The following is a 16,325-nucleotide window of genomic DNA, read 5'->3' on the forward strand; positions in this document are numbered from 1 at the left end:
CAAAGTTTGCACAAAATCGAATGATCCTTTATCCTTTCAGAAGGAGTGGACGTATGTTGGCAATCTCCGAACTCTATATAAGTTTGACAATAAAATTACGGTGTACCAAGTTGGGACCAATTCGGATATTCCCTTCGAGAGTTATCGTACACACCATCCAGACAGACGGATGAACACCCCTAGATCGATTCCAAATGTCCTGAAACTGATTTGGTTCAAAGAGACTCAGGGTCTAAAACGGTTATTTGGATGACGCACGTTTAGGCAGTATCAAAAGAATATACCCCCATATATAAAAAACCTGATTGAATCAAGCATGCGAATTAACATCCAGAAAACAGAATAAAATATTATTTTGCATCCAGGAATTAGAAACGTCTTAATTTAAGCTCCCTTGTAAAAATAAATTCTGTTGCACAAAAACTCTTTTCGGAATAGGGAAGTCAGGAGAAGATTTGTGTAATCACCATTTTATACTTACTCTCATTAAAAAAACACACACCAACTCTTAAAGCTCAATATATTTTATTCCATATTTAGGAATTTTGACTTTAATATAAAAAAGGTTATCTTAATTATGTCATTAAACTATTTCTTACTGGAAAATCATTTGAGCGTTAGTTATTTTTGTTTTTAGTTAGTAGTACAAAATATAAAATATAATATAAAACTTATAAAAAATTAATTTTACATTTAATTTAAAAATATTTATTTTAAATTCGGTAAAGATAAATGAAATTAGCGTTTAAAATAATATGTGTTAATTAAAAATAAACTATGATTTATAAATATTTGTGATTAAATGGTTAACTAAATGATGCGCATAGATTTGAAAACTTCAATCAATTTTGTCATTTGTGACTTTTCAAATCAATCGTTTCGTCCGTTTTCGTCCATTAACCGATTGAATGTGTGATGTGTGTGATTCAGTCTCAACAAATACAATTTTAGCTAACAAAATAACTCTACGATTAGATGTTTGTTCTTACGGCTAATGTCACTTTCTGTATTCTAGATATTTTGAGTAGTGTATAAACTATTCTTGTTAAACGTATGACTGTTGTTTTGTGAATGAGAAAATGAGAGGAGAAACGAAGAGAATTAAATCTAAGTAGAAATTAAAATAGAGGGTTATGCAACGTTGGAGAATAGTGGTTCAGATATGATTTTTTCCATTTTAACGGTTGTGTTTTACAAAAAAGTTGTTAATACTTTATGGTGTAGGTTCCAAAAGAGTTGGTCAATTTTTTCCATTTCGTATCTGGCCTAAGTCTGATATAAATATTACAACGTGCCAGATTTGGACACAGTTTATGACACATTTGATAATTTTTTTAAAATGTTGAAATATTCGTGAGGTCCCTTATAAAGCGGGCCGAAATGCAAAGTAAAAAAAAAACACTTATTTCCAATTTTATGCGAATAAATGATAACTAAAATGCTGAACTTTTGTGGGGAGGATAAATATCATAATCACATCAGATCTCTAGTAAATTAAGACATACCAAGTTTGCAAAGAATCGCTGATATGTTTCGCATGTTATGAGAGGTATATAATATTGAAAATTGTGACCCTTTGTGAGGGAGATGCCAGAAGGGGAAGACCGATATATCCCATCTTCATATCAGATCTTACATTAGTATAAATAATGGAATGTGCAAAGTTTAGAAGGAATTAGAAGCTTATTGTGCATTTTGGCTATTCAAAATTTTAACCACTTTGTGAAGGTTGCACAAGAAGACGTGGACTCACACCAGATCTTGTGCTAGTAAAAATATTGGAATGTATGAAACCTAAAAAGTATCGTGTGCTTATTTCGCTTTTATGAGGGTGATTTGTATTCCAAATGTTAACACCTTTGTGGGGGAGGTACCAGAAGGAGTGGAACGATAACTACCATATTCCCTATAGATCTTGTGGTATTAGAAGTATTATAATGTGTGACGTTTTTAATGAATCAGATATTTATTTCGCATTTTGTGAGAGATATAATTATTAAAAATCTTGACCCGTTGAGTGGGAGGTTCCAGATGGAGTGCACCGATATATCTCAGATTAACATCTGATTTTTCTCTAATAAAAATATTAATGTGCGTCAAATTTATTTCGCATTTTTGAGTGATATAATTAATCAAAACTTTGACCTCTTATGTGGGAGGTACCAGAAGGAGTGGTCCGATATAGTTTATCTATATACCAGATCTTGGAATAAATGTGAAATAAAGGTCCGATTGTCTTCAAGTAAATATATTGGTAAAAATATTGAGATGCGCGAAAATCCCAATATCACATTTTATAAAAGTTATAATAATTCAAAATGTCGGGTTACATGATGTAGTGGTACGATATTGTCCATTATCGCATCTGACCTAGCACTAATACAAATATTGCGATTTGGAGTGGACGGATATTGCCCATCTCTGAACTCGATCTAAGTTTGATGATAATATTACGATATACCAAGATTAGACGAAATCGGATACTTTTTTGAGAGTTATCGTGCGCACCAGCCAAGAAGACTGACGGATACCCCTATATCGACTCCAAATATTCCGTCCATCTGTCTGTCCATGTATTTTTGTGAACAAAATGCGGATCACACTTATAATCCGATTTAGATAAATTTTGATACAGGTTATTTGTTTGACCCAAGGAAAAACTCTATTTAAATTGGAGATAATCGAATCAGATTTGGATATTGCTGATATATGTTCGTCCGATATTGCTGATATTGTTCACCAAATGTGGAATATTAGCCCAAAATAGGTTGGAATTTGGCAACCAAATTGAGTTCGGAAGCAATTATGTCAAATTTAGAGAAAATCGGTTAAGAAATAGCTAAAGTTCCCATATATAATATTCATCCGATTTGTTGTTTAATTCGGGAAAAGATATCAACGTTATTTGGGAATAGAAATCAAATATAGCTCAAAAATACCTCTGCCAAATGTTAGCAGGATCGGTTCAGATTTGGATATAGGTCCCACATATATCTTTATAGTTTTTGGTACATACGTCCCAATTCAGTCTAGAAGCAAGTACTTCAAAATTGGTTGAAAATCGGTTCAGATATAGCTATAGCTCCCGCATATATGTTTCATCCGAATTCGTGTTAAAGTCCCTCATATTTGTTATTCGGAAAAATTTATCAAATATAGCTCATAAAGACCTCTACCAAATTTCATCAAAATCCGAAAGATTTGGATATAACTCCCATATATATCTTTATCCGATTTCGAATTTCTTGTGTACCAAATGGTTAATATCAGCCCAAATGGGATGGATTTTGGCACATACGACCCAATTCAGTCTGGAAACAAGCACTTTAAATTTGGGGAAAATCGGTTCAAATATAGCTATGTCTCCCACATATATGTTTTATCCGATTTGGTGTTAAAGTCCCTCATATTCGTAATGTAAACTCTGCAACAATGATATTTGGTACCAGATATCAGATAGAGTTCAGAAATACCTCTGCCAAATTTTATCGAGATCGGTTCAGATTTGGATATGACTTCCATATATATTTTGAAACTTGAAAGTTGGTTCCCATGTATTATTTGCTCTGTTATATATTTGTACCTTCCACCTTGAAAAGCAGGGTATATTGAATATGTCATTCCATTGATAAAACCTCTATATATTCGTCGTAAACCCCATAAAGTATATATGTTCATGATCAGCATAAAATTCTAAGTCGATTTAACGATGTCTGTCTCTCTGTGGAAATCACGATACAGCGTGGTACAGTAAATTGCATTGCGTCTAGGATAGTTGGCCTTGAAAATGAGTTATATCGGTCCACGTTTTGTGACAGCCCCCCATATAACAGTACCTCCCGATATTCGGTATTTGAATGGTTTAGTCACATATTTCCACCAATTTGCCTATAAATTAGTATTTGTGTTGTTTGTAATGGGTTCTAGCTTCGGTGACAGAACATTGGATGTATAGGTCATCGTTCTCGTATAGCCCCCATATTACGGTACCTCCCAATATTCGGTATTTTCCACTGATTTGTCTAAAAAAATGTATTTGTAGTTCGTGAATGGTTCTAGTCCCGGTGGTATATTGAATATCTGGGAACACGTTTTCCTATGGCGCATATATATCGTTTTCATCGGATATTCGGTATTTTGACGATTTAAACCGTATTTTCTAATATATTTGTGTGAAATTTGATATTTGTACTTCATATTTTGTACTTCTAAAGGAATTTGATATGGTACGAGAGGAAAAACTGACTTCGTCAAATTTGGTGGAAACCGATTCAGAGTTGGATATACCTCCCACGTATATTAGATCCATCTGATTCCAAATTATAAGTGCTGTAATGTCATAATACGAATACAAAAAAGGTTTGTAGTTGGTTTTACAAAAAGTGCCAAATACTTTACATAAATTCCCAATATAAATGTTTACTTGTTACGTATAGCTCGCCCCGCCTCTCTTTACTGGTTAAAATTCGAAATTAAACGCATTAACTAGAAATATTCATCTCTGAACCACTATACCCATGTGGGGGATAATTTTTATAAATATTCTTAGAAAAACTTTTCCATTTGAGTTTGTTGAAAAGTAATTAAGTCTATTTTTAAGTACTCTTGTTCTAGCTATAGGTTTTCCTAACTTTTGCCAAATATGGACTTCGAAGAATAGAGTCTTCCAATCAATTTTTTCTCCATTCTTACTTAACTTGTCCCCTACACAAAAGCGAAAAACGCTAGAAAACATTTTAATGACAGCAAATTGGGATAAACGGGAGAGAAAATAAGGATGTGTTAATAAAATTAGGATTTAGAAAATATAACTTATCAATTATTCTAAATCATGGCCATTCATGTTGTTAGCTTAATCTCATTTGTTTAAATATCAAAAATTTCAATGAATCATTAACTTAGGGGTAAAATTTAAAGTGATTTAATTGTTAATAAATTAAAAAAAAAAAAATAATTGAGTTCACAAACAACATTTTGTTTTGGTTTGACTTCCACTTCATCGCCATATTAAAATGTTGTCACTTTGCCCAAACGCATTCCCAGTAATTTACGCCGTTTCTTAGCACTTAGCTTAGTCCATATGGTACTGCTGCCCTCTACCAGCAAAAATTCATCACATAAATCTTCACTAAAATACTGTTGGTCATCGGGAAATTTTTCTGAACGTGAATCGCCAGAAACAAACCCGCTTTCAGGTCTTGAGAGGGATGTGGTGTTATTCCAGGGGAGCTGTTGAAACCAGCGCGCTACTTTGGCAGTTGAAGAAAGCTGTAAAGAAAAGAAATCAACAATTATTTTCAATAACAATAAAAACCAGTAAGGAAAGCTCAAAAGTCAGGCGGGGCCGACTATATGATACCCTACACCACTATGCATATTTAGTAGAGCTCTCGTAAAAAGGTTTATACAGGGCATTTCAGAGCTCTATGAGATATTTGGTACAAAATCAAAATCTATCTAATTCTATCGTGCATTTTACGAACTATAGCTATCTCTGAACCGGGTTTCTCCAAATTTTATGTATTAGCTTCTAGACTGGTGATTTGGGCTGATATTGACCATTTAGTGCACATTTAACCTGAAATCGGATGAAGATATATATGAGAGCTATATCCAAATCTGAACCGATTTCGATAAAATTACAAACAGCTATTTCTGGGCTGTATCTTATATCTGGTACCAAATATCATTCTTGTGGAGTGCATATTACGAATGTGAGAGGCTTAAACACCAAATCGGATGAAAGATATATATGGGAGCTATAGCTATATCTGAACCGATTTTCTCCAAATTTGATATACTTACTTCTAGGCCGAACTCGGTTGGGTGTGCCAAAATTCAGGTAATTTGGACTGATAGTGGACATTTGGTGCACATTTAACCCGAAATCGGATGAATATATATATGGGAGCTATAGCTGTTTCTGAACCGATTTTCTCCAAATTTGTTGTATTTGCTTTAAGGCTAATCTCGGTCACATGTGCCAAAATTCGGGCCATTTGGGCTGATATTGGCCATTTGGTGGTCAATTAACCCGAAATCGGATGAAGATATATATGGGAGCTATATCCAAATCTGAACCGATTTCGATAAAATTTAAAACAGCTATTTCTGTGCTCCATCTAATACCTGGTACCAAATATCACGGTTGTGGAGTGCATAGTAGGAATGTGAGGGACTTAAAGATCAAATCGGATGAAAGATATATATAGGAGCTATAGCTATATCTGAACCGATTTTCTCCAAATTTGATATACTTGCTTCTAGGCCGAACTCGGTTGGGTGTGCCAAAATTCAGGTAATTTGGACTGATAGTGGATATTTGGTGCACATTTAACCCGAAATCGGATGAAGATATATATGGGAGCTATATCTAAATTTGATCCGATTCCCACCAATTTCAATAGGGTTCGTCCTTGGGCCAAAAAAATATTGTTTGGAAAATTTCATCTCAATCGGATAATAAATGCGACCTGCATTTTGTTCACAAGAATACATGGACAGACGGACGGACGGACGGACGGACGGACAGACGGACTGACATGCATAAATCGACTCAAAAAGTGATTCTATGAAGTTTCTCAAAAGTAACTATGGGTCTATCTCGTTTCCTTCTCCATGTTACAAACAAATGCACAAAGACATAATACCCTTACCACTATGTGGTGTAGGGTATAAAAATTGGAAATATTGAGCTAAACTAATAATAATAATTTCTTAATGTCAATTTTGTCTTATATATACAGGGTGAGAGGAAAAAACTGCAACCAACTTCAGACTGGTGTCATTTCTAAGCCACTCGTCCGAAAGCTGTTAAAATTATTCCAGTGACAGCTCATCATATTGTTTACAAGCGCACCTTAGTGAGCACCTTAGTGAGAATTTTCCAGAAAAAAAGTTATTCGTGATGGAATTCAAGTGTGATAGTGTGATTTCTTTATACTTGGCTGGAAAATCTCAAGTGGCTATCGTTAGAGCATTCCAGCATTTAAATGTGAATAAATCTTTTGTGTCTCGTACCATCGCATCAGTATAAATGCCAAATATTATGGAGGAAAAATTCTGGAAGGTTTATTACAGCCTTGGGCACGCAAACATTTTGGCCGCAGACCTTGGACATTCCAACAGAACTCAGCACCATCGGACTCAGCATGCGCCACCCAAGAATGGTTACAAAATGAGGTTCCTCCCTTCAATTCCAGCGTACAATGGCCACCGAAATTTTCGGATACCAATTCAAACTTAACCTGCCTACTGGCAAAATATATATGTGTGCAAAATTTTAGCCTTCTATCTCAATTCGTTCGAAAGATGGCGTGCCTTTATTTGTGCACCAAACGTGTAATATCAATCCGAATAGTATGGAATTTTGCACATGCAATGAAATTAGGCCTGAAAAAAAGTATGCCAAATTTGATCGAAATCGGTTCATATATAGCTATAGCTCTCATATATATTGTTCATCCGATTTTTTTTTGTCCACCGCCGCCGTAATATGCACTCTATAACAACAATATTTGAGGAAATATATCAAATACAACTCAGAAATACTTTTGCTAAATTGTATCGAGACCGGTTCAGATTTGGATGTAGGTTCCATATATAACTTTGTCCGATTTACGTTTTATTGTGCACCAAATGTCTAATATTTGCCAAAATAGGATGGAATTTGGCACATATGACCGAATTGAGTCTAGAAGCTAATATACCAAATTTTGGAGAAGATCGGTTCAGATATAGCTATAGCTCCCATATATATTGTTCATCGGATTTGTTGTATCTGTTGCCCACAGCCATAATAAGCTCAGAAATATCTTTGCAAAATTTTATCGAGATCGGTTCCGATTTGAATATAGCTCCCATATATATTTTTATTCGATTTCAAATTAATTGTGCACCAAATGGGCAATACAATTCCGAATTTAAAAGATACAAATGCTTCGGCATATTTAGTCCTTTGAACTTTAAATAATAATTATAATCATAGCGTGTATGATTGAATTCTCCTATAAAAACTTTTAATTGTTATACAGAGCTCTACTAAATTAGCAAAGTGGTGTAGGGTATCATAAAGTCGGCCCGCCCGACTTTAGGACTTTCTTTAATGGTTTTTCTTATCTCTTATTCTCATGGTGAAATAAATGAATCTCATTTTTTGCAACAATATTAATCCGCATGTTTTTTTTTTTCCTTCTTGAATAAACAAATCTTGAATTATTATGACAGCATTTATCTTTACAATTAATGCCGAAGGCTCAACGGTTGTCTCTCAGCTTCCAAGAATTAATTTCATTCACACACACAGACACACAATCCTAATTTCTGACGCTCATTAAAAGCGAAGACGATGAATACGGAGGAAACCAGATCCTCGTGTGTCACGTAAAACTCATTAAACGTCAATTTACACAAAATTAATTAGACGTTATAAAGTTTTACCTTCTCGGTAAAGCTGTTGAGGTGAGATGCGCTACCGTTCACATTCGCATCATTACCAATTAAATGTAAATGGCGGTCTCATGTAACAACGCCTTCTTAAAGATAGCACACAATCTACAACGCCCTGAACTTAAAGGCACAAAGTGATATCTCACTGTTGGTTGCGGCACAATGAAAGACAGTGGGTGACGTTAAGCCACAGAGTAGAGAGGGTGATGGCGGCTTCTGTCAAATATAAAGATGTGTGTGGTCCTGGGCTGCCAACAAAATTGCAAGAAAAATCGTCAATATTTCAGAACACAGAACAAAAAAGTTGATGTTGGAAATTTATGTGAAGTACATCATACTAACATTGGACCTTAGCTGAATGCGTATCATGGCTTAAGAGTAGTCACAATTTGGGAACTACATCCAACTTTGAATTGATTTTCAAAAAATTTGACGGTGACTTTTGTATCTCAGTACCAAATAATATTGCCGTGTAGAGCATGATATGGCTTCGATGTGAATTATATTAAAAAAATATATATATTAAAAAAATATATGATGCCACGGTCGATTAATACAAGCGGAGTGCGAACATCGGCTGTTATGGCGGCCAACACTATCACCATGGCCGACGCTTGAGTTCTGGTGGCCAACCGAAGTTGCACATTTTCAGCTGACCTCTTTGGCAAGTAAACATTATCATTTTGTTTGTTTACCAACTGCTGGACAATGAATGTTTTCTCATCGGAGAAAACCAAATTCGACAGTTCACAACTTTCGGCCAAGCTAAACAACTCTTTAGCTCATTTGAGGCTATTTTTTTTCATTCGCGGTATAAGTTCTTGCACTTCTTGGAATTTCATTGGTTTTACCCCGACCTCATTTTTCAATATGTGCTGAATGGAATATTGCGATATATTCGGCCCACGAGCCATTTTTCGATCAAGTCACTTCTTTACTTTTCTAACCATTTCTGCTGATGTTTCTGTTTTCTTCCGTCCACTACCTTGACGTTGGACTACGCTACCAGTATCACGGTAACGAGCGTTGTTACGAGACACAAAAGATTTATTCACATTTAAATGCTGGAGTTCTCTAACATAGCCACTTGTGGTTTTCCAGCCAAATATAAAGAAATCACTCTATCAGGCTTGAACTCCATCACGAATAACTTTTTGTCTGGAAAAATGTCATGGAAATACTTTTGAACGCTTGTAAACAATATAATGGGCTGTCACTTGAATAACTTTAATAGCTGTCGGACGAGTGGCTGGGAAAAGACAGCAGTCTGAAGTTGGATGCAGTTTTTTCATCTCAACCTGTATGTATTTATTCAAGCAATAGATATACCGGACCGAGTTCCACCAAATCGAAAAATTCGATGGAATATGAGAAAATCTATCCAATTTGAGCTGATATTAAATATGATGATATGGTAAAAATTAACCGTAAAATCGGATGAAGATGTATATCGAAGGAATACAAAAACTTGAACCGATGCCGGTATAATTTGGCAGAGTTATTTTCGTGCTGTATCTAATGTCCGGTATCAAATATCATTGTTGTGGGGTGCATATTACGCTATAGCTATATCTGAACCTAGGCTGAATTTCGTCGAAAGTTCCACAAATTCAGTCCATTTGGCCCTGATATTAGCCATTTGCTGCACACTAAACCTGAAATCAAATAAAGATATATATGGGAGCTATATCCGAATCTGAGTCGATCTTGAAACCCTTATTTCTGAGCTGTATCTGATATATGGTACCAAAGATCATGGCTGTGGAGTGCATACTGCGAATGTGATGGACTTCAAACCCCTAATAATAATAATACATATATATGGGAGCTATTTTCTCCAAATTGAAATATTTGTTTCTAAGCGGAATTCGGTCGGAAGTGCAATGTGGGCTGATATTAATCATTTGGTTTATTGTGCACAAAATGATTAGTATCTGATAAAAAAATATATATGGGAGCTATAAACAAATCTGAACCGATCTCGAAAAAATTTAGCAAATTTATTTCTGAGCTCTATTAGGTATCGAATACCATTGTTGTAGCGTGCATATTATGAAAGCAAGGAATTTAAACATCAAATCGGATGAAATATATGTATGGGAGCTTTAATGAAATTTGAACCGATTTTGACAACATTTTAAGCACTTATTTCTGAGCCATATCTAATAATCAGATACTAAGGATAATTGTTTTAGAGTGCATATTACGCATGTGAAGGACTTAATACACCATATCGGATGAAACATATATATTGGAGCTAAAGCTATATCTCAACCGATTTTCACTAACTGTGATGTACTTATTTCTAGACTGAATTGGCATTTAGATATATATGGGAGCTATATCTAACTTTGAACCGATTTCCACCTATTTCAATATGGTTCGTCCTTGGTCCAAAAAAATATTATTTGGAAAATTTCATCTCAATTGGATTATAAGTACGACCTGCATTTTGTTCACAATAATATATGGACCGACATGCGTAAATCGACTCAGAAAGTGATTTTATGAAAATCCTCAAAAGTAACGAATTCACAAAGACGTATTACCCTTACCACTAAATCAGTTGTTTCCGGAAACTTATCTATGCTTTTGAGGAAAATTAGGAGAAAATCGAATTTTATCGATTGGAAAGTTAGTGTAAAGAGAATGCAGGACAATTTCATTTTCAAATATTGAAAAAAAAAACAAGTAGGCAAAGGCTATAGTCTACACATAGATTAAAAGCCCCCTTATGTCCAAATCCATTTTGGAAGATTTCGCTTTTGAAATTATTTGACGGAGCACTGCCCAGATATTACCCTTAGCATTTTGACCAGGGACATTTGCCCAATATTTACGCACTCCGTCGTATTTTGCGATCATCTCCAAAAGCACGAGACCCCTCTGTATCTCCAAATTTAGACTCTTCTATACGATCTTCTTGTCTACGATATTTGGCTATATTCGTTAACGAAATCAGCAACAAAAGGCAGAAGTTCGCATTTTGTGTATTTCGGCTATCGCCTGTAAGTAATGTTGGTATTTTTCAGACAAAAGTAGTGGTCCATTCTACCCGCTGTCCTAAACTCTAACTTCATGCGAGATTTCGTGTCCTTTGGTTTCCATTTATGACCTTTATAACGGCTGCAAAATCAGGAAAATTTTTAGTTGTTGGTCCATTTCAACCCCTAAATATATTGCGGACATCTTTAAAAACAATAGGCCAAGTCCTTCTGAGCCTAACTCTACCCTTTTCGTGAGGATCGGACGATAATTGCAATCTGTATATAGTATCCCAAACCTGTGTTGTAAGGTGGAAAAATATTACAAAATGTACACCTTAATATTATAAGTCAAATTGAAAAATGGCATGCGATAAAAAATATGAAAAAATAAAAAAATGTCACAAAATACAAAAAAAATCTATATTAAGATCATTTTTGACTTATTTGTATGCGATTTTTTTTAGATTTTATACTTTTATGTCAGTAGGGCATTCTGAATTGACAAAATTTGTCAAAATCGGTCCAACCATTCTTAAAATATAAGCATTCCATCTAACATTCCTTTCCTTTGTATATATTTCGCTATATATATCCGATATATTTACTATCGGCAGAATTGACCTGTTCGTCTATTTATGATTTCGCCGGGACTAAAAATATTCGCGGTATAATGAAAATTTGACTTTTATTTAACACAAATGTTATAGCCTTTTTCACCCACTAAATATTACCCGATGACCATCAAAATCGGAAGGCTTCTGCCCAGCCCGAAGCTCTAGCCCATGCTAACTTCCGCTTCGATTGGTCCATAATTGCGTCCTGTAGAGCAACTGCAAAATCCGTGAAGATCGGGCTATAATTGCGACCTGTAGAGTGAATACAAATTAACGTGGGCAGACGGACGGACATACATAGCTAGATCGACTCAGCTCGGCGAGCTAGGAAGATCCATATATACTTTCCTATGTGGGAAACCAATATTTCGTGGTGTTACATAATTTTTAGCCCAATCAAACTTATAATACCCCCAACACAAAGTGTTGTAGGGTATAAAAACAACTTAATTTAGGCAGTTAAATTGTCCATTTCGTGTCGGATCTGAATAAATATGATATAAATATTGCGGCGTACCTGAATTGGACTATATTGGTTAATTCCTTTAATTTATATGCGTAAGGTTACAGATCGAAGTATTCCATTTTCATACTTCATTAATTAAGAAAAAATGGTATGGTCGAAATTACAAGAAACTCGAAATTTTACATCCAATTTTATGCGAAATCATAAATTCCATATTCATCTGAAGGTTCAAACTTTGAATATCCATGGAGCTCATAAAAAGCGAAATTATCATTCGATTACATTCAGACTTGGTACATCTCAATATTTCCGTCAGCACAATATCTGTTATAAAGATGGTCGGGATGGGATCATTTCTTCTGGTACCTCCACCATACGGTTTACGATTTTAAGAAACCAAACGCTGAAAGTAAGCCAAATAATCATTCAATTCTCTTCAAATTTCACACATACAAACATTTTTGCTAACACAAAATCTGCTGTGAAGATGATATAAATATTTATGTGAAACCCGTCCTGTTTCTTACCCACAAAGGGTCACAATTTTCAATACATTTATCTGTCTTAACTTGCGAAACAAGTCAGCGATTCTTTACAATTTGCTGTATCTAAATATTTCTATCAACCAGAAACTTGGGATGAATATGGATCTTATGATGAAGTTACCAAAATAGACCAATCTTGGGACTTCGCAATATTTATATCGTATTTATTTGGGTCCGATATGAAATGGACAATATTGGCCCATGCCTTCAGAACCCGCTCCAGAGTTTGAATAATCATAACAAAAATCAAAATATATTTAAATAATCGAACATTGGCTGATATACGTCCGTATACGTCCGTCGGCAGAACTGACTGATACTTTTTAACTTGTTGATATTTTCAGCAATGACTCTTGAACTAAATTAGCTGTAGTTCTGGCATTTTAAGGTCACGTTTAAGGTACTAAAGTGGTTGCAGTGTAAACCAGTACAGAAAGTCCTAAAGTCGGGCGGGCCGACTTTATGATACCCTACACCACTGTGCTAATTTAGTTGAGCTCCACATAACAATTAAAAGTTTTTATGGAAGAATTCAATCATACACGCAATGACTATAATTATTATTTAAAGTTCAAAGGAATAAATATGCCCAAGCATATGTATCTTTTAAATTCGGACTTGTATTGCCCATTTGGTGCACAATTAATTTTAAATCGGATAAAAATATATATGGGAGCTATATCCAAATCTGAACCGATTTCGATCAAATTTGGCAAAGATATTTCTGAGCTGTATTTGATATATTTACCTGAATATCGTTGCTACGGAGTGCATATTACGGCTGTGGGTAACAAATACAACAAAACGGATGGACAATATATATGGGAGCTATAGCTATATCTGAACCAATCTTCACCACATTTGGCATATTAGCGTCTAGACTCAATTCGGTCGCATGTGCCAGATTCCATTTCATTTGGACAAATATTAGACGTTTGGTGTACAATAAAAGGTAAATCGGACGAAGTTATATGAATATGGGAGCTATATCCAAATCTGAACCGATCTCGATAAAATTTGGCAAAGGTATTTCTGAGCTGATTTGATATATTTCCCCAAATATTGTTGTTACAGACTGCACCTTACGGCTGCAGAGGACAAAAATTACAAATCGGATGAACATATATATAGGAGCTATAGCTATATCTGAACCGATTTCGATCAAATTTGGCATACATATTTTCAGGCCTAATTTGGTTGTATGTGCAAAATTCCATACTATACGGGCTGATATTACACGTTTGGTGCACAATAAAAGACATATCGGACGAAGATATATATGGGAGCTATATCAAAATTTTTGCCGATTATCTGCAGTTTCAATAGGGTTCGTCCTTGGGCCTAACAAATGTTGTTTGAAAATTTCATATCAATCGGATAATAAATGCGACCTGCATTTTGTTCACAAGAATACATGGACAGACGTACGGTCGGACGGACAGACGGACTGACATGCATAAATCAACTCAGAAAGTGATTCTATGGAGATCCTCAAAAGTAACTATGGGTCTATCTCGCTTCCTTCTCCATGTTACAAACAAATGCACAAAGACATAATACCCTGACACCTTGTGGTGTAGGGTATAAAAAAATCATAAACTAAACATTGCATTTTTATACCCTACAACACTATGTGTTGGGGGTGTTATGAGTTTGATTGGGCCACACAATTATGTAACACCTCGAAATATTGGTTTCCCACATAGGAAAGTATATATGGATCTTCCTATCTCGCCGAGCTGAGTCGACCTAGCCATGTAGGTCCGTTCGTCCGTCTGTCCATGTTAATTTGTAATCACTCTACAGGTCGCAATAATGGCCCGATCTTCACGAAATTTATAATGTAGGTGGGGTTAAGGTTAGAATAGGACCCTATTTCTTTTGGAGATGATCGCATAGTATTTAGGGGTTGAAATTGACCAAAAACTGAAAAATTTCCTGATTTTGCAGTTGCTCTACAGGTCACAATTATAGACCAATCGAAGCGAAAGTTAGCATGGGGCTAGAGCTTTTGGCTGGGCAGAAGCCTTCCAATTTTGATGGTCATCGGGTAATATTTAGTGGTTGAAATAGACCATAACATTTGCGAAAAATAAAAGTCAAATTGTCCATTAAACCGCGAATATTTTTAATCCCTGCGAAATCACAAATAGACGAACAGGTCAGTTTTGACCGTAACATAGATGCCGATAGTAACTATATCGGATATATATAGCGAAATATATACTATGCGTATATACAAATGAAGGGGATGTTAGCTAGAATGCTTATATCTCAAGAATGGCTGGACCGATTTTGACGAATTTTGTCAATTCAGAATGCCCTCTTGAATCAAGGAATAAAATCTAAAAAAATCGTATAAAAAGGTATCAATAATGATGTTAATATAGATTTTGTAGTATTTTGTGACATTTTTTTATTTTTTCAAATTTTTTATCGCATGCGATTTTTTCAATTTGACTTATAATACATTTTGTAATATTTTTTCATCTTACAACACAGGTTGGGGATATTATATAAGTGTTGCAAATATCGTCCGATCCTCACGAAAATTTTCGCAAGGGTAGGGTTGGGCTCAGACGGGCTAGGCCTATTGTTTTCAAAGATGTCTGCAATATATTAGGGGTTGAAATGGACCAAAAACTAAAAATGTTCCTGACTTTGCAGCTGTTATAAAATTCACAAATAGAAATCAAAGGACACGAAATCTCGCATAAAGTTAGAGTTGAGGACAGCGGGTACCATAGACCACTAATTTTGTGTGAAAAAATTGCAGCATTACTAAAAGGCGATATCCGAAATACACAAAAGGCGAATTTCTGGCTTTCGTTGACGAATATAGCCAAATATCGTAGATCAGCAAATCATATAGATGAGTCTAAATTTGGAGGTACGGAGCGGCTTCTTGCTTTTGGAGATGATTGCAAAATATTTAGGGGTTCAAATTAACCAAAAACAGAAATGTTTTCCGATCACACAATGACCATTGGATTATATTTAGCTGTAAAATGGACTACAACAACTAGCAGCCCGACGTAGTGCATAAATATTGGGCAAATGTTCCTAGTCAAAATCCTTATTTCAAAAGCGAAATCTTCCAATATGGATTTGGACATAAGGGGGCTTCTAACATATTGTAGTGTTATAGGGTATAACATAGTCGGCCCCGCACGACTATAGCCTTTGCTTAATTGTTTCGTCATGATTTTGAAATCACAACATCTTATTTTGAAATCACAACAGCAGAGGTTGTTAACTCCATTGA

General features: G+C 35.1%; 1 protein-coding gene across 2 annotated transcripts in view; it reads right to left on the reverse strand.

Annotated features, from left to right (window-relative positions):
* Positions 1-571: 571 nt before the first annotated feature.
* Positions 572-16,325, reverse strand: part of LOC101893229 (capon-like protein) — a 506,622-nt gene continuing 490,868 nt past the window's right edge. For both annotated transcript variants that reach the window (XM_059131885.1, XM_059131882.1), the window contains one exon: positions 572-5,268. In XM_059131885.1, the coding sequence (XP_058987868.1) occupies positions 5,008-5,268 (261 nt within the window). In that variant the 3' untranslated portion in view covers positions 572-5,007. The remainder of the gene's footprint in view (positions 5,269-16,325) is intronic.

This window comes from Musca domestica, unplaced genomic scaffold (genome assembly GCF_030504385.1).
Source record: "Musca domestica strain aabys unplaced genomic scaffold, Musca_domestica.polishedcontigs.V.1.1 9, whole genome shotgun sequence".
Lineage (NCBI taxonomy): Eukaryota > Metazoa > Arthropoda > Insecta > Diptera > Muscidae > Musca > Musca domestica.